Raw genomic sequence first — 20,797 nt, forward strand, 5'->3', positions numbered from 1 at the left:
TTTTAGAGAGCAAAGCCATAATGTTGTTACAGAATTTGTAAATGTGAGATTTGATTTATTACTTGATTTGCTTTATCTAATGCTAGAAAAAATATAAACATTTAAGCTAGTATATCAAGTGCTGGTGTTTTTCCATATTTTAGGAAACTATATCACACAAATGTGATATCAAATGCATGACTTGCTAGTATAGAGACTTAATGACATGGGGTGATCTGAATTTTACCAAACTACTGTAAGTATGCACACATTCTTATTTGCATACTGTAGTAGTGGAAGCTTGTTGGGAATTTTTAAGTTTCTTGCTTTAAATAAGAGAATGCTTTACACTAGGTCTGAGGAAGACATTAGAGTGGCACATAGTATTCAGATGATTTTTTTCTGAGCCATTAAACATTTACTGTGATTTCTTTAACACTGCATGGCTTTTTCCAGTTTTATATGACTGACATAAGGTGGATGTAATGATATCTATCCATTCATCTGTCTGTTAAAAATTTTGTTTCTGCCGAGTTACCTGAGTTCTCTGCCATCTACAGTTACCAAATCATGTGCTTGCACATAGGGTATGGAAGAGTTCTATTTATTATTGGTCCAGAATGTCAAAAGTCAAGGTCACTGACTGAACAAACAAAAATGGTTTCCACATAATTACTTGATTTCTACACCATATGACCAGACTTTATGGATTGCATGAAATTGGGGTAAGGAATACCTCTATCAGATTCAGAGTCAAAGGTAAAGGTCATAGAGTCAGAAAGTATAAAATTGGATTTTCACAGCACAATAGCATTAGTTCTATATCACTTTTAAGGATCAAACTTTGTGGGTGATTTGCACTTGGGTTTAAAAAAGACAATTGATTGGGTGTCAAAAGGTCAAAGTCAGTACGATTTAAAGAAGGCAAATGATTACCACAGAATAACATTAGTTCTGCATCACAGACGCTGGACCAAACTTTGTAGATGGCTTGCACTTGGTGTCAGCATCTAGCCTACTAATTTTGGGATAGACGATCAAGGTCATTGTGACTAAAATACAATACAGTTCTGCATTTAAATTTTTTAGCTATCAACCATGTATCTTCACCAAAGTTTGTGACATGCCTTCACATTTGGTAAGAAAGAAGTCTGTTGATTTGAAAGAAGAAAAATGTTTCTTTTTGCGTAACTTTAGTATCTTGACCAGAGTTTATGGATGACATGCATTTAAGGTTTGGAAGAGGCCTATTGCTTTGAGTGTCAGATGTTAAGGTCATTGTTAGAGATGTCAAAATTTGGGGAAATTTCTTCTGGGTACCCGTCAATCCTAATGATCCGTTACTCTATCAAAAGGAAGTTGTATTAAATGTGAACCTGAACTTGCTTTGTTGTAGGTTCACACATGCCAACCCACAAGAGAGGTATAAGTGTAATTGTTACTAATATAAGTGGCAAAAAAATCATAATCTGAGCATAAAAAGAACAGTCTATATATATCATGCTATAATTGCAGAAAACTGTATGAAAAACATACATATTTATTTATTTAATGTACATTTATTTTTGTTACTTACCGCAGTTAAACTTTTTGTCACAAATCAGCTAAATCCATGTTGATTAGTAGTTAGTACAAGGGTACAGCACAGCACCCATTTCAACTAGTCTACATGTCTACAGTAACTGTCGCAAATAGTCGTATAGTCCATAAATGATTGTTGTAGTATCCTCTACCTGCCATGGTTTGTTCCTTAATGACAGTCTGGTGCAACATGTTTTTAAGATTAACAAAATCCGTCTCCTCTAGCATTTGTCGAGTCGTATAACATCCATCAGTCACATTGATACAGTCCATTTGATTATTATATGTGGCGCCATTTATCATCAATTTAGACTGATCTGCTATGAATGTAGTATCAAAATAGGATGAATCTGTGACAAGTGGTTTCACATTCAAGAATCCTGTCTGTTTTCTTGGAACCGTTTCATGTAAAATTCATGCAAAAATCACCATATTTACACACATGGTGAATTTTTATTTGATTCTTTTTCAGTGTTATTACATAGCATAGATTTCCTTATATTTAAATATTTAAGTGAAAAATTCATTCTGTATAGTTGTCCATTTTGTTCATTTTTTTCCTAACATGGTGCATGCTATGGTGACCAGGTTTTTTTGTTGCCTTTGCCATGACAAAAATATGTGTCTTGGGTTTTCCACTAATAAAAAAGGTTCAGTAAAAATGACATTAATTTAAGTCAGACATTTATATTGTGCTTTCTTTTATTTGAACTTTAGTACATATTTAAATTTATTTTGTAGAATATTTCTTAAACAGTATTTACTGTCGCTGTTGATGAAAGGTATTGACCCAAGTAATGTCATCAGAATCTCAAAACAAGCGTGTTTAAGTCGCAAGAAAAATGGCACGAACCAAAGATGGGCACAAAGTTAAGATGGTCTAGCTTGAAATATCAGCGTTGATTCTTAAATAGGTCGCGTGAGAAAGGAGAGAAGTGTCCTCTCTTGTATTATTATACAGTACATGTATGACAATTAAATTTTAAGCAACCATACGAGCCCCTGTGATGATGAATAAATGAGCACATGACACAAGCCTCAAACTGTAATCATTAATCTTTGTCTCGATCTGAACTGAAAATACTTTTTTTTTATGAGTACCCGATTGTTCATTTTATTACCCAGGTTATTATTAACGGGCAGTTACCTGCATACCCTGGTACCTACTGGCATCTTTAGTCATTATGGCTCAAGGAAAAACATGTTCTCTTATTTGTCCAGAATACGTAACCTTACATGCTCCTACCGTCCTAGTTGTAGATAGATACCAGAATTGAGGGATGTAACCTGTAATGCATCGGGCATCTGATTCCACTTCTAATCGTTTCACTCCATTCAAACTAGGTAAAATTTGGGCACCATAGCAAAAATTAATTAACATTTGAAAAATATAAAATTGTGAATTGATCTTTAAAATTGTTTAGATATGATGCCATATACGTGTGGTCATGTGATGTCATATACATGTGGTCATGTGATGCCATATACATGTGGTCATGACATCACAGTTTGCTATAAAATATCCATTTTGTGTTACATTTAGAGTTAGTTTTAGAATATTCATGTGGTCCACATGCAACAACCAATTTCATATTTTTACATAAAATATAGATGTATGTTATTGACCTATTAACAGAATTAGCCAATAGTTCTACTGTAGCTTGTTGACATAAATGATTAGAAACAAAGGATTTGTTCAGTTTGGGACATATGGCTTCTATTGACATATACAATAACTTTTTTGTCTCAATGTTGACATAAGTATGATGAATTTTGTATTAACAATAGACCATGGGCCCAGGACTTTGCATTTTCATCAACATAGGTGGTTTGATGATGTAAGTGTAGCTGATATAATTGGGTAGGATTGTTCTAGAATCTTGTTTTGGTTGTCACATGTTGACCATGTGAAAAACAAGGAAATTTAAGTTTTAATGGACTATCCTTAATTTCCAAGTCATTAAATATAATTGAACACTTGGGGAAATAAATGCAATAATGTGGCATGAATTTATTTACAAAGAAATCTAGAACTGTTTCCTGATTAAATTAACCACTGAAATTTAAAGTATAAATACGATATATTTAAAATAAATTAATGAGATAATGTTGAGTTCTAATTGGTTAAGTTTCATTCCAATTATTCTCGAGACCCATCTGATATAAAAAAGAAACCAGTGCCTGTTGACAATAAATGTATCAAAAACGGATATCCTTAGTTGGTAAAGTAATAAAGCCATGCTATTTATGTAGTTGTCATCTTAAGAAACAGTTTTTTTAATTATTAGTAACATTGATAAGTCCTGAACAATACAGACACAAAACAGCTTCTGGTGTTGAAATTTTGAACATTTGTAATTCTTTATACACAGTATCAGTGTTCATCTATTATTGTAATTCTTTTTACATGGTATTAGTGTTCATCCATTATTGTAATTCATTATACACAGTATCAGTGTTCACCTATTATTGTAATTCTGTATACACAGTATCAGTGTTCATCTGTTATTGTAATTCTTTTTAAATGGTATCAGTGTTCATCCATTATTGTAATTCTTTATACACAGTATCAGTGTTCATCCATTATTGTAATTCTTTATACACGGTATCACTGTTCATCTATTATTGTAATTCTTTATACACAGTATCAGTGTTCATCTGTTATTGTAATTCTTTATACACAGTATCAGTGTTCATCCATTATTGTAATTCTTTATACATGGTATTAGTGTTCATCCATTATTGTAATTCTTGATACACAGTATCAGTGTTCACCTATTATTGTAATTCTTTATACACAGTATCAGTGTTCATCCATTATTGTAATTCTTTATACACGGTATCAGTATTCATCTATTATTGTAATTCTTTATACACAGTATCAGTGTTCATCTGTTATTGTAATTCTTTATACACAGTATCAGTGTTCATCTATTATTGTAATTCTTTATACACAGTATCAGTGTTCACCTATTATTGTAATTCTTTATACACAGTATCAGTGTTCATCCATTATTGTAATTCTTTATACACAGTATCAGTGTTCATCCATTATTGTAATTCTTTATACACGGTATTAGTGTTCATCCATTATTGTAATTCTTTATACACGGTATTAGTGTTCATCCATTATTGTAATTCTTTATACACGGTATTAGTGTTCATCCATTATTGTAATTCTTTATACACAGTATCAGTGTTCATCCATTATTGTAATTCTTTATACACGGTATTAGTGTTCATCCATTATTGTAATTCTTTATACACAGTATCAGTGTTCATCCATTATTGTAATTCTTTATACACAGTATCAGTGTTCATCCATTATTGTAATTCTTTATACACAGTATCAGTGTTCATCCATTATTGTAATTCTTTATACACAGTATCAGTGTTCATCCATTATTGTAATTCTTTATACACAGTATCAGTGTTCATCTGTTATTGTAATTCTTTATACACGGTATCAGTGTTCATCCATTATTGTAATTTGTAATTCTTTATACACGGTATCAGTGTTCATCCATTATTGTAATTCTTTATACACGGTATCAGTGTTCATCCATTATTGTAATTCTTTATACACAGTATCAGTGTTCATCTGTTATTGTAATTCTTTATACACAGTATCAGTGTTCATCCATTATTGTAATTCTTTATACACGGTATCAGTGTTCATCCATTATTGTAATTCTTTATACACAGTATCAGTGTTCATCTATTATTGTAATTCTTTATACACAGTATCAGTGTTCATCTATTATTGTAATTCTTTATGCACAGTATCAGTGTTCACCTATTATTATTATGAAGGTATATGCACTGTCTTATTTAGATGAAAATTATAACAAAGTACATAAATTTTCTGGGTCAATTCTGGCAAGATTTTTGAAAATGAAAATAGGTGTGAGATAATCAAGAGAACTCTGTGGAAATGTACCTACATCATTTAAACAATGTTGCAAAACAAAAATCAAGTTTTATGAGTTTTACCATTGACTATTATGAAAGTTGCATGCAACTGCACAGTTTCTGATATATATGTTTTGGCAGCTTGTGTGGTATGAGCTTTTTAGCTAATATATCAATAATACAAGAATATAGGTACCACAATGGAACTGGAGAAGAAAATCACAGGCTATTTAATGGTTGCTATCCTTTGTTTAAAATGTTCCTGAATAAAAGTCAAAAACATATTTTAGGAAGAGAGTGGGGTATTTTATTCTGTAAGATTCATCTAACTCGTTTAACTCATTCAGCCTGTAGGCATGATGAGGCTGTACCCTACTTCCTTGCTCTGCAGCATCAAGGTCATTTAAGATACACCAAATAATCTGGACGTTCTAGCTGCACTTCAAAATACAGAGGGAAAAACCTAATGTTTTGGACTCATTTTTTTTCCACCCAAAATTTACTTTTGGTCGGAAACCAATTTTGTGTAAGGCAGATTGGTCTGAATTGCACACAGACAGGTGAACCTTTGCAAAAACTAGGATAAGGTGGGCATTTGGAATAAAGAGTGGTCTCCATACAAAAATGATGGATCTATTAAGCAAATTAACCCAACTCAAACGTTTACCCTTCTGCTCATGCGCAAGCAAAATAACCAATGGAAAATGATGTTTCTAATACAAATTTGCATTAGTCTAATGGAAAATCTGTTGAAAGTCGATTTAATCAGAAATAGACCCCAAAATGTCTTTCCTACTTGCATTTCAGGCAAAAATGACAACAAAAAACTATAGGGCCAAATGAGTTAAAGGGCAGAAATGTATTCATGCTGTACCTAACCCATTTCTACATGTCAGTACTTAAAACACTCATGAAAGAGATAAAAAAATCTAATATTTTTCTTAAAATGTTATTTTAAATTCTGGGCAGACAGTATAATACTTTACTTCCCACAAAAATTTCTTGCTTTTTTTAGGCTGCAAGACTAGTGTTGTTTTATTTTTTCAGGTCTTGATCTTTATTTTCTCAGTTGTCCCAGGCTGCAAGACAAGTATATTTTAGTAAACCCTGATCTTTATAACCTTGGGATAGGTAGGTTTATGTGGTCATAACTTGTGCAGTACAAAACTTTTGTGTTATTGCACTGATGATTAACAATTGGTATGTTGTTGTGGTTACAGTTCCGGTTGAAGCATTGTGGACTGAGGCATCCAATCTACTTGGTAGAGGACTATGGCTCTATGCAGCACTTCAGTATCTCAGAGGACAGAATCAAACAGGCCATTACAAATACACAGGTTAGCAGTACCAATAAACATTTGAATCATATCAGGCCATTACACATACACAGGTTAGCAGTACTAATAAACATTTTAGTCATATCAGCATCAGTTGGAAACAATAATACGTTATCATAAATAAGGTCACCAACACCATTTGACAGGTAGGTACCCTTGGTATTTTATTAGTATGATGTAAGCATCAACAAAAAATAATTGCCAGTATGTAGACACCATTACAGTGATAAGCACAATGAATAAACATGTATTTGACAGAACAGAGGTCAGGTTAGGGTTGACGAGGAGATCTGCAAAAGTTTTGTCACTGGTCTTGACTTCAGATCAGGAGGATTTTCATAATTCAAATTTTAGCATGCAAATGGATTATGTTGAAATTTGCACATTATCAGATCACACCAGTACTGTCGCATTAATTTGTTGCCTTTCATATTGACCGTATATGTAGTACAGTTAATTCTAGCAATTCTTAGTACATTGCATTGTTGCAGTCCTCTTCATTGTTAATCTCAACACTTAGGAGCTGATGTAACATTACTTTTGGATCCAGATTTCCTAGAGTCTTCTCAAATTTTCCTCAGAAAATGTCTTTTCATTGGAATGGAGCAATAGAAAATATCCATTCAGTGTCTGAATTGGAATGTGGCAGTATTAATAGAACACATTTGAATCTTAAAGAAGTTTAAATTGTTTCCTGCCCATGAGCCAGGCTGCTGCTTGTTTGCCAGAACTACTCAAGATTTGTGCTATCTGGGTCAAATTTGGGAAGTCCTTTTTAAAATCAACTTTATGGGAATGGCAAATTGCATATTCATGTCCATTTCAACTTGATTCCAACCACACAAATCTCCTATTTCCCTCAATTATTGTATTTTGTGTGATATTTCAGTTGTTTAGGCTTTGGCATTTTGGCGTTATGAGGTAACACATGCATGGGTGCCTTGGCAAACTTTCAGTACCATGCCAAGAAGACCTGTTTTAGGTTTTAGGCCACTTGAAGTCATTAGTAATGGCTCATCCAAGTACAATCCATAAGCATCTTTAATCCTTTCTGAATTACTTCTGATCACAAATAAGATAATCCATCTCAGTAAACTTTAAAGTTATAAAAAAAAACCACTGACACCAAAATGACACTGCCAAAAAAATCCAAGCAGTATTGTTTTATGCTGCTTAAACTCTTTAATAATCTGATTATAATCATTAATTTCTTTTATCCTTTCTGATTTTTGATGGATCTCAATTATGTTATGTATATATAGTTTATTTTGTGTGCTTGACCTTTGTCCATGATTGAGGGCAGAGTTTTGGCATGTACCTGCTTTTATCAAGTTTGTAAGTTATATATAGGTTGTGTACTGATATTTGAATGCAAGTTCCTTTAGGTTTTTAGAAACATAGAGTTTTCTGAAATTAAACTTCTAAAATGAACATCCTGGTAATTTTATTCTCCTTTAGGTTTTTATATAAATATGTTGTCAACAAAATTATTCCTTCCTTCTTTTAATATCAGTTCAGAATCATTTCCTGTTGTGTTCAGATATAATTTTAGATGAATCATTTATTTAAATTATGTGATGGAATTATAATGTGCTCATTAACATTTGGGACTAAATCATTGCTTTGGAATTATTGTGAATTCATTGAAAGACATTTTGTATTATATGATTAGATACATCAAGACTATTAGTACATCAGTACATTCAGGACTTGGAATTCATTCTGAATTTTCTATTCTTTTGGACTTGAGATAGAACATTTAGAATTATTTGGGATTTAATTCACAATGCTTTAAGTTCCTTCTAAATTTTCACTTTGTAACTTAGATAATTCAATTATTTGATGATTTGACAAAACATGTTGGTTTTGATTGTTTCTGTTACTTAGTTCTAGATGATGGAGTTGTAACACATAGTATAATTCAGTTATTATTTTTAGGTCATTGAATGTCATATTAGCAATTTGAGTGTCATGCTCACATAAAGGCAGTTTACAGTACGTGCTCACTTGAAGTGTTTACCGTATATGTATTACATTGGAAGCAGTGTGTGAAGAAAAACAACTGTTCCAGAATTTTTAAAATAATATTGAGTATGCAGGAGATTTTAGTTGGTGATAGAAAAGATTGGAGATGCACGTCAAGTCAGGTTGAAAACCTTCATGGCTGAGAGGTTCACATGTATCAATAAACAGGTAAGCATCACGAATAAACAAGTCAGAATACTATAGATTCTTCATTCTGAAAGAATCAAATGGTGGTTTGTTTGCATCTTTGTTTTTACAATCATCTGTTTGTTTCCTAATGACATAAATTGAAAAACCAGTATCATAACTTTAGAAAATTAAAGCAAGATGTTAAAACTTAATGTGTACAATAAAATAATCTAAAATGACACAGTAAAAAAAAATCTATGTACTATGTAAACTACAGTCTTTTGACCCAGATGATTAAGCCTGTATGATAATATGTTTGTATGTATGCTAATACCCCAGGGTACCTATACCCTTTACAGGTGGTAGACGGGTTTCAAGTAAAGAGAACAAGGGATACCAAGGAAACTGTGGCCTATCTTACAGTGATGACAAGGTATCTACAGAGTTATTTCAAGGTAAGTTGATGACAAGTTACCTACAGTGATACTTCAAGGTAAGTTGATAAGGTATCTACAGAATTACTTCAAAAAGGTAAGTTGATGACAAGGTATCTTTAGAGTTACTTCAAGGTAAGTTGATGACAAGGTAAATACAGAGTTACATCAAGGTAAGTTGATGACAAAGTTTAAAGTTGTCAACATTCTTTTGAAAATCATTTATGTCTGTCTCCATTCCTGTAACTTCTATAGGACTGTACAATACAGCTTGAACTGTCTGCATTCCTATAATTTTACAATTTATATAGGACTGTACAATACAGCCTGAGTTGTCTGCATGCCTAAAATTTGTAAAGGTCTGTATAATACAGCCAGAGCTGTATGCATCCCAATGATGTTAATAGGTCTGTACAATACAGCCTGAGCTGTCTGCATCCCTATAACTTATATAGGACTGTACAATACAGCCATAGCTGTCTGCATTCTTATTATTCATATGGGTCTGTACAATACAGCCAGAGCTGTATGCATCCATATAATTTGTACAGGACTGTAAAATACAGCTTGGGCTGTCTGTATCCCTTGTATTTTTATAAGACTACAAAATACAGCACACCCTGTCTGCATGCCCAAGTGCTTTAGCTGGAAAATTTTGTAACTTTTTCTTCTACTATGCATGGCTGTAAAAGATAATAAATCAACATGAAAACATTGTCCCAAATAATTGGTATAATAAACATGAACAAATCTGTGATACTAATCAAACTGAGGGCTGATGAATGATCTCAAAGTTCAGGATTGTTGTGTTGTTATGAGAAGGCAAATTTCCTCCATTGTTTTCAGAGAAAAGGAATATTTTAATCTAATTTTTTTCCCTCAGACCCAATTAGAAAAATGCCATTACCTCACTAAAAATAGAGCACTCAAACCCAGTTAGAAAAATGCCTTTTCCCTACTAATGACAAATGCATTTGCCTCACTTAGTATGGATTGCTAATATAAATATACCCTTCTAACTGAGGTATCCTGTGTGGTTGATGTTTTATAGGCAGGTATCTTGCATGCTGAGGTGTCTTGTATCTTTGGTGTTTTATAGGCAGGTACCCTTCATACTGAGGTGTCCTTTGTGACTGGTGTTTTGTAGGCAGTTACCCTTCATGCTGAGGTATCCTGTATGGTTGGTGTTTTCTTTTATGAGTATTTTGTCCCCTTCTAATAAAGATTCCAGTTTGTTCCTGTAAAAAAAGGAGTGAAATAGCAATTATGTTTTTAGTAACAACTAATCACTTAATTTTTTTTTGCCATTCTAGGATAAAATGTTGCAGGCAGTGAGACTTGATGAAGTCCAAGAAACTTCCAGACAATTTGATATAAATTACCCAGTGCTGAAACTTGTAACATTTGAAGAATTCAACCAGTCATCTGCAAAGAGCAAGGTAATTCCAAAAGTTTTCAAGTCAAAAATAATTTTTTATTCAACTAAGTTTTCATATGTTGACCAAATCCATTAGTTTGTCATATTAATACATTCATGCCATATGTAGTTGGTTACAAGAGGCCAATTGCAAACAACACAGATTCTGATCTGACATTGCATAATGTGCTGGCTGATCAGGGTCCATGTTTGATCTACTGATTACTTATAACAAACTGCATTGACCCAGATCTGCTGGATGTTCATGGGTCATTGCAGTTTGCAGTTGGACTCAACTAATACAGAGATATTGCATATTAAAAAATAAAAGGAATATAATGGCCTGCTCCTAGAATAGGCACATGCCCATGTAAAGAATTGCTGATTTAGACATGATAGAGTCTCTGGTTGTCTCCACCACATGGGGGCAGTTCATGCCAAATTTGGGATCTTCAGCGATTGTAAAATTGACATAATGTCAATGCAGTTTACAAGAAAAGGTGGGAAGTTAGAATTCGCTCTCACGCATGTGACGATATAATTTGAAAATGTTCTGCCTTCGGCACTTTCAGAAATACCTTATGTATCCATGATATAGTATGCAAGTCTTTTGAAAATGTTCTGCCTTTACTTCAACACTACTAGAAATAAGTTATGCATAATTGTAGCTCAGAACCAGATCTGCTAATTGGCTTGTAAAAAGTCTACATAGGGTAGTGTTTGTCTGCCTTGGATTTCAACATGATAGATGATTCATGAAGATGTGTGACTGATGTTGATCACTTCATTATTTACTGTCGAGCCCACATTACTGGAAAACAAAACACTTCTGCTGCTGAAATTTTAACATCAACAGCTTGTGAGGATTTTGGTTAAATATTCTCATTTGCATATACTTCATATACCCCTTGATATATTAATATGTGGCATGAATCATTATGAAGCAAAGATGGTTAATTCTGCAACAATTCCAGTCACCCTTTTAACTTAGGTTTTAGTCATGGAAAATTTGCATAAAATGTTTGATTTAATTTTTTGTGTGTGCTAATATTTCCCCTTGATAGATTCAAATCTCACCTGTGTTTGCCCCTATTACTTTGTCAAATTCAGTTCAAGAAAATTTGCAGGAAGGTTTTTTTATATGGAGTTTTTTTCATTTGTATTTCTGAAAGCCATTTATGTTTCTTCATTCTTGGCATGCTCATTGTCTGAGTATAAAGCTTGGGGTCAAGGTCACAGTCATACAAAATTTGCATTAAGGTTTTTATTATACTGCTTGCTTTTATTTCCTAAATCCTATATTGCACTGTGGCCTTGGGTTCAAGTTTAGTCATAGAAACTGTGCATTAAGGTTTTCAGTAAAATGTTGCCTGTATTTATCATTATGAAGCTATGACAATTCGTTTTGTGATATGTTTGTTTTCCCCAATGACCTTGTAGTCAAAGTCTCATGAACAGGAAATGTACTTTCAGGCTATATTTCCTAAACCCCTAAATGGGTTTTCATCATGCTGAGGATGAAATCATTATAAAATCAAGACAATAAATTCTGTGACATGTACTTGTCCTTTGACCTTGGGATCATTGTCACAGAAAATTTGTTTTTGGTTTTGTTTAAAGTTTTTTTTTGTTTATTCATCCTAAAACTCATGATGGATTCTTCTCTATGATGAATTATTGTGAACCTAAGACAATTAAGACAGTTCATTCTGCAACATACACACTCACCACTTTGGTCTTGGGGTCAAGGTCACAGCTTTTGAAGAGGATCTAGTTTTAATTTTTTTATTGGTTATATTTCTAGAATCCTTGTGATGTCTATATTTACATGTGCCCAGAGATGTTATATGTTTGAAGATATTGTGTTAAATGTTTATTTCCTTGGACTTTGGGAAGAAAGAGGCTATGTGGTAGTGGAGAGTTGGTTGTTTTTTGATCACAGAAGTTTACTTTTTGAATATTTTCTCACTATTTTCCATAATATGCCCCCTTGTAGCCATATTCTTAGACTTGCTGTGATCCATGGATTCAGATTACACTGAACTACAAGTTGAAAAATTCCATATTAGTTATGTCTGTAAGAAATATCTGTCAGTTAGTTTCACCTATTACCATTTCTTTCACTACGTCATTCTTTGTGTGTCGAAGTTCAGCATGTTACATTCACCACCATTTCTTTGGCAAATTGCATGCCTATATTACCTTTATTATTCTCCATTCTCTGGTTGCTTCATAGAACCATCATGATGCATATATTAAATATGGAGTTTCAGGTTGTTGTTTTTTTCATGGTAAACAAGCTTCTTTTCATTGCATCAAGCTGGTATGGATCCATATTTGTTTGTGACTTTGTGACCCATTACTACAATATTTAAATGCTAAAGGTATGTGATTCACACTCTAATGATGTCACAATGAATTTATTGCCATACATTATTTATGAAACATGCATACTCTGGAAGGAAAGTTGATAGATTGGCTGAGTAATTACATGATAGTTTTAGCACTGTCTTGTACCTAGTTGCAACCTTCCTAGCATTGGCATCTCATTTTCAGCTGTCATTGGTCTGACACAATTTTTCCATTGTAGACTTATTGTTTTGCAGAAAACTAATATATTCCAGAGTTTAAGTGTCAGAGTGTTTATACAGTGTAATAAATCACATGTACAAAAATTTTGTATGGATCAAAGTATGCTGAAACCTATTCATGAACAGTTGCTGTAGTAAGAGTATTGTCAGATGCATTGCCACATTTGATTGCTGGGTGGATTCAGTCTGCCAGATCTGATTGGTTCATTACTGTCACATGGTTAAAAACCAAAGATTATATATAGGAGTAGCTGGTAGTACTTGGCAGAGCTTGGTCATACTCAGATTTGAGCAACATTCTTCCAGAAATGTATTTCTGGCATGTAATCATTATTAGTGAATCCTAAAACCCATCACTTTTATAGGCGAGAGAATTTCTAAAAACTATTTAAGTAAATATGTAAGAATTATTCCTTTAAAGAGTAATAGTAATTATGATTATTAGTATATTTTAATAGTGCAGATACAGATATTTTGGCAATTACATAGCTTCAAGCTATCGGGAAATACTTGAGTAGGTAAATTCATCTTGCAGTTATCTCTCATTACATTGGTAACCTTGGTGAAAATAAAATACATGTAGATCTTCAAGTTGTTTGTAACTGATTTTCAACTATGATTTCAGTTTTCAAATATGGAAAGACAATTTTTGTTGTGAAACATTTGACTGAAATGATTTTGTCACTAGCCATCAAAACCTAACTTCAGTCTCTATTTCTTACTATGTAAGAATGCAAGCAAAGAGTGTTTCCCTGCTGGAGTCAATAAATAAGTAAAAACCAAATGATTATTATATGCTGATGACATCTATCCATCTTCCTCCTTATGTTACTTTCATTAAACATTTTTGATTGATTTTATTCTTGAGTGGAACTTCATTGAACTCTCCTTAGCAGATAGGAGGAGGTCATACAGTATGTTTAGATGAATCATTATAATATGTTTGCTCAGCCTTTTGACAATTAGGTCAGGGTCACATATTTAACCGTGGGCTCACCATGCAGGTAATGGACTTTCTTGTCGTCGTGTCAGCTTACTTGTTTGTGTAACCTCGCTCATTTAGTCTCTGTTCAGATTTTTTCACATACCAGTGTAGTCTCCCAAAGAGTTTTACAGTTTTGATATTAGTGAGTACAGCAGTTTGGGAAGAAAATTCATGAGAGAGACTACATGAGTGTGGTGATGTGGAATAGTTACTGACATTAAGATGACTGATTAAGCTAACGACCTCTGCAAGTCACATGCTCAAGAATCCATGGTTATGGCCAGCAAATGCCACCCTGTATTTGAGGTGGCAGAATTTTGATTTTTCAATTGATAGTTGGCTCAGACATCATCCAGTAGCAAAGTGACATATAAGACACAGGCTAGCTGTGCTATCTCATTTGTGCACCAGCAGATCAGGGTTCATAAGTAGGTGAACTTTGCTGTGGTAGATCTGAAATATGTGTTAATCTGATTAGTGTAGACCCTGATTTGTGTGACAGCCTTGTTATGGCAGAATCAGCATCTGAGCTATTCTGTGTAATGTTGGTCCTGATCTGTATGTCAGCTCTGTTATGGCAGAATCAACATATGAGCTATTCTCTGTAATGTTGGCCCTGATCTGTATGTCAGCTCTGTTATGGCAGAATCAACATCTGAGTTATTCTGTGTAATGTCAGTCCTGATCTTTGTGTCAGCTATGTTATGGCAGAATCAACATCTGAGCTATTCTTTGTAATGTCGGTTATGATCTCTGCATGTACTGTGCTGTAGCAGATCCCAAAACTGCCATTTTATGTAGTGTAGACCCTGATTTTTGGGTTCATTATGCTTTAAATTAGCAGATCCCAAAACTGCCATTTTGTGTAGTGTAAACCTTGATCTGTGGTTGCATTATGCTGATGCAGATCCCAAAACTGCCATTTTGTGTAGTGTAGACTTGATGTGTGGGTGCATTATGCTGTAGCAGATCCCAAAACTGCCATTTTGTGTAGTGTAGACATGATGTGTGGGTGCATTATGCTGTAGCAGATCCCAAAACTGCCATTTTGTGTAGTGTAGACCCTGATTTGTTGGTGCATTATGCTGTAGCAGATCCCAAAACTGCCATTTTGTGTAGTGTAGACCCTGATTTTTGGGTTCATTATGCTTTAAATTAGCAGATCCCAAAACAGCCATTTTGTGTAGTGTAGACTTGATGTGTGGGTGCATTATGCTGTAGCAGATCCCAAAACTGCCATTTTATGTAGTGTTGACCCTGATCTGTGTGTGCATTATGCTGTGGTGGTGGTGGTGGTGGTGTGGGGTTTAACGCCATTTTTCAGCACACGATAGGCTATGTATGGCGGACAGTATTAATGGTGGAGGAAGGACCCAGGAAAACCCCGGGAAGAACCACTGACCCACAAGAAGCTACTGGCAAGCTTTCTCACATACCCACATTGGTTGAATCCGAGACTCGAACCCACGTAGACAGAGGTGAGACGGCAGCGATCCGTAACGGAGAGCGCTTTAGACCACTCGGCCACTCGGGGCCCCGCATTATGCTGTAGCAGATCCGAATCAGTGACATGGTGTATAGTGTAGTCCTTCATGTGTGGGTACATTGTGATGTGGCAGACCTGAATCAGTGACGTTGTGTATGGTGTAGTCCTTGACAGACCTGAATCATTGATGTTGTGTATGGTGTAGTCCTTGACAGACCTGAATCAATGACAATGTGTATAATGTAGTCCTTGACAGACCTGAATCAGTGATATTGTGTATGGTGTAGTCCTTGACAGACCTGAATTAGTGGTATTGTGTATAGTGTAGTCCTTGACAGACCTGAATCAGTGATATTGTGTATAATGTAGTCCTTGACAGACCTGAATTAGTGGTATTGTGTATAGTGTAGTCCTTGACAGACCTGAATCAGTGATATTGTGTATGGTGTAGTCCTTGACAGACCTGAATTAGTGGTATTGTGTATAGTGTAGTCCTTGACAGACCTGAATCAGTGATATTGTGTATAATGTAGTCCTTGACAGGCCTGAATTAGTGATATTGTGTATAGTGTAGTCCTTCATGTGTGGCTGCATTGTGATGTGGCAGACCTGAATTAGTAACATTTTGTATAGTGTATTCCTTGGCAGACCTGAATCAGTGATATTGTGTATAGTGTAGTCCTTGACAGACCTGAATTAGTGACATTGTGATAGTGTAGTCCTTGGCAGACCTGAATCAGTGATATTGTGTATACTGTAGTCCTTGACAGACCTGAATCAGTGATATTGTGTATAGTGTAGTCCTTGACAGACCTGAATCAGTGATATTGTGTATACTGTAGTCCTTGACAGACCAGAATCAGTGATATTGTGTATGGTGTAGTCCTTGGCAGACCTGAATCAGTGGTATTGTGTATACTGTAGTCCTTGACAGACCTGAATCAGTGATATTGTGTATACTGTAGTCCTTGACAGGCCTGAATTAGTGATATTGTGTATAGTGTAGTCCTTGACAGACCTGAATCAGTGATATTGTGTATAGTGTAGTCCTTGACAGACCTGAATTAGTGACATTGTGTATAGTGTAGTTCTTCATGTGTGGGTGCATCATGATGTGGCAGACCTGAATCAGTGATATTGTGTCATACATGGTTAATATGTCTGTTGTAAAATCCATGCTTGTAGTTTTCAAATTTTTAATAATAAGGCAGTTTTCGTATGGTTTTCCCTGCAGATTTGTGATGTCAGCTTTTCTAAAATATCTGAATCACTTGTTCCATTTGATCTTATCTGATCTTGATGAAACACTCTTTTGAAGACAGTTTTTCAGTTCATTCTATATTTATCAATTCTGTTTTGTATATGATCAGCATGTCAGAAGAGGCAGTCATACACATTTTGCAAGGTTCAAACAGTTTCCAAAACCCAGAGGAAATATTTCTTTTTTGGCAATTGTTTGAATTTAGCAAACTATGTGTAAAATTCTGGTTTTGTATATTAAACATCTGTCTTTTCTTTGTTGTTACAGGCTTTGACTGTACAGGAGATGTTTGGGAGACAACTTATTCAGCTGTATGGAATGTCTGCTCATAAAGCAAGAGCCATTGTCAATATTTATCCGACACCTTCACAGTAAGTCATGGCTAGGTCTCTGAATGTTCCTCTTCTCTCTGTATTTCTGTCTGTTTTACCTGATTATGCAAATTGTGTACAAGAAGGACAGATAGAAACCTTATGTTTATATGGACACTGTCCATATTTGGTGCTCAAAGTTTTTATTGGAAAAGTCTTTTAAAAGTTGTGACAGTCTAAAAATAGTCAGTTTCACCAAATGATAAACAGCCTAAAAATGGAGTCATGCTACCAAACAATAAGCTATAGCCTAAAAATGGAGACATGTTTAACAAATGATAACTGTTAAATAGTGTCTCTCCCCCAAATAATTTATGCATGCTAAAAATGATAGACATTGTTAAGATTTGTGAAACGAACACTGTTTATCATCTGCAGCCTACTTAGCTGGATTTGTTATAGTATTTGCCTAACCTCCTGTTAGTTTGTATCGATTTTAAAAACAAACTGCATCATGTATATAAAAAATACACAAAATGTAATAATTTCATTAATCAGTTTCTAACCTGATTGTTGCCAGGGGTGTCTCTAACACTGTCATCTTATTTGTGTTTCAATCCAAACAGTTTTCTGTGTGAAAAAAATGAAATAAAAAAGTCCATTTTCTGTTAAGGGGTGAGCTTGCTTGGACTAGACTTACATTGAAGGTAACAGTGATCTTTTGTCTGCATGCAATGTTTAGTTTTAATAATTCTCAAAATATTGATCCCAAGAAAAGGGCAAGTGTTAAAAGGGTGTAATTCCAAAATTTATGTAATTATTCACAGTATATTGAAGATGATGAACTGCATAATTCCTGTTATAAGACAAATAGAGATATACCCATGCAAATCTATGCATCATTTCTGTTATAAACAAATGTAGATACACCCATGCAAATCTATGCATCATTCTCAAGGGTCGGTGGTTCTTTCTGGGGATTTCCCGGGTTCTTCCTCCACCATTAATACTGGCTGCCATGTATAGCCTATCATGTGCTGAAAAATGGCATTAAACCCTACAATAACAACAACAACAAGACAAATATAGATACACCCATGCAAATCTATGCATCATTCCTATTATAAGACAAATATAGATACACCCATGCAAATCTATGCATCATTCCTATTATAAGACAAATATAGACACACTCATGCAAATCTATGCATCATTCCTGTTATAAGACAAATATAGAGACACCCATGCAAATCTGTGCATCATTCCTATTATAAGACAAATATAGATACACCCATGCAAATCTATGCATCATTCCTATTATAAGACAAATATAGACACACTCGTGCAAATCTATGCATCATTCCTATTATAAGACAAATATAGATACACCCATGCAAATCTATACATCATTCCTGTTACAAGACAAATATACTCGTGCAAATCTATGCATCATTCCTATTATAAGACAAATATAGACACACTCGTGCAAATCTATGCATCATTCCTGTTATAAGACAAATATAGATACACCCATGCAAATCTGTGCATCATTCCTATTATAAGACAAATATAGATACACCCATGCAAATCTATACATCATTCCTGTTACAAGACAAATATAGATACACCCATGCAAATCTATGGCAGATGTCTTAGTGCAGAATGTCTTTTTTGGAATCCAACATGAAGGAGATGACCAAGTTAGAGACCCCTCAGGTGACAATCAAGTTAAATTATAAATTGATGAATGAAAGAGGGGCACAGATAGCCAGAAAGAGAATCAGACAACCATCATGATTTTGGTGTCAATTTTACTACACTTGAGAGTCATTCACGGAATCATGCTGCATGCAAAAAAATAATGAATTCCCAAATTCTCAAATGACTTAAATCTGGAATAAAGTAACCTTTATCCTGTTATGTGCTAGTCATGATATCAGCAGTGGTGTCGATAACAGTCCTATACTGCTGGTCATGATATTGGAAGAACCCTATCCATTTGGTACAGTTTGGCCTGTAACAAGCATTTTAACATATTTTAATGTATATTTTTAAGATAAGCTTTACAAATATATGTGAAGAAAATGGGAGCCCAAATGGAATTCTTGTAATGAAAAGTGGCACATATACAAAGCAACCGTAAATTCTTTAAACAAACACTCAGTGAAGACAGCTTTCTCAAAGAATTTCTGGAATACCCTCTTCCCCAACAGTAATAATGTGACAACTCCCTTCCTTATATTTAACATAAACTCTTATCAAGATAGTGTACCAAATTTCACAAATGTGTCTGAAATGGTCTGGTAGATATTGACTATCAGGAATGTGAATGAGTGATGGTGGATGGAGACAGTTTGTTTTCATATGCGGATAACTTCTGATATGCTGATCAGACAGAGATCATTCTTTTACCAGACATATTGCCTAGTCACTTTTACCAGACATATTGCCTAGTCAAGATTAAAGATTATACCAAGTATAATGACTGTACCTCAGATGGTGACAGAGAAACGTAGAGTAAATGCCATTTTCAAACCTGGAAATATATCTAATCTGACAAAGCTGAGTCATATATAGGGCATAAACTCTTGTCATTATACAAGTGCAGTCCAAGTTAATAATGAAATTTCAAATGGTTACAAAAATATGAATGGGAGATGAGTTTGATGGATGAAAAGACACTTTTATAACAAAAATGTGGATAATTTTACCATGTTGAGACAAACTCAATGTTTTAATGAACACAATGTCTAGTTATAATAAAAAGCATACGAGTTTCATGATATCTCAAATGGTTTAAGATATTAAATAAAAATAAATGTGACAGATGGAAAGGCTGAGTTTAATTTACTGGTATTTCCCCAAATTTTGCTTGCAGGGATATAGCAAGAGTTATCATTGGTGTCTGTCTGACAGTGGGTTAACATAATGCAACAAAGACACAAGTGTAAAAAATTAGTAACAGTGATCTACTTCCCCTTGGGAGAGTAGCACAATAACACAAGGAATAAGCAGAAATGGTGACATATAAGTATCATGCCTACAGCTGGAAATGTGCTAGGACAAAAGCTTAACCACTTGTATGCAACAATATTATTAGAGCCAGAAATGTAGGTCACTTTGACCAGTTTTCACTGGAATAGTTTATAAGTATTAAGATCACTTCATACATACAGCTCGAGATTGAACAGTAAAATAAGACTATTCCTCTGGGGTTTAAGTAAATGTAAAATAAGAGTTTTAAATACTCCCTGCAGACTTTAGCCTAGAGGCTGTCTCTGGACCTTGCCTCACCCCATCTGGTACTGGCCAAAATCAACTCAGTACTATTTAGTGACAGTGGCATAAT

The 20,797-nt window shown here is 34.3% G+C and overlaps 1 protein-coding gene across 3 annotated transcripts in view; it reads left to right on the forward strand.

Annotated features, from left to right (window-relative positions):
• The window catches only part of LOC149804513 (structure-specific endonuclease subunit MUS81-like), a 103,712-nt gene that overhangs the window by 67,819 nt on the left and 15,096 nt on the right, over positions 1–20,797 (forward strand). For all 3 annotated transcript variants that reach the window (XM_089940960.1, XM_089940953.1, XM_089940969.1), the window contains exons 16-19: positions 6,693–6,809; positions 9,323–9,418; positions 10,711–10,836; positions 17,405–17,508. In XM_089940960.1, the coding sequence (XP_089797086.1) occupies positions 6,693–6,809; positions 9,323–9,418; positions 10,711–10,836; positions 17,405–17,508 (443 nt within the window). The remainder of the gene's footprint in view (positions 1–6,692; positions 6,810–9,322; positions 9,419–10,710; positions 10,837–17,404; positions 17,509–20,797) is intronic.

This window comes from Sinohyriopsis cumingii, chromosome 2 (assembly GCF_028554795.1).
Source record: "Sinohyriopsis cumingii isolate HCF-2022 chromosome 2, ASM2855479v2, whole genome shotgun sequence".
NCBI lineage: Eukaryota > Metazoa > Mollusca > Bivalvia > Unionida > Unionidae > Sinohyriopsis > Sinohyriopsis cumingii.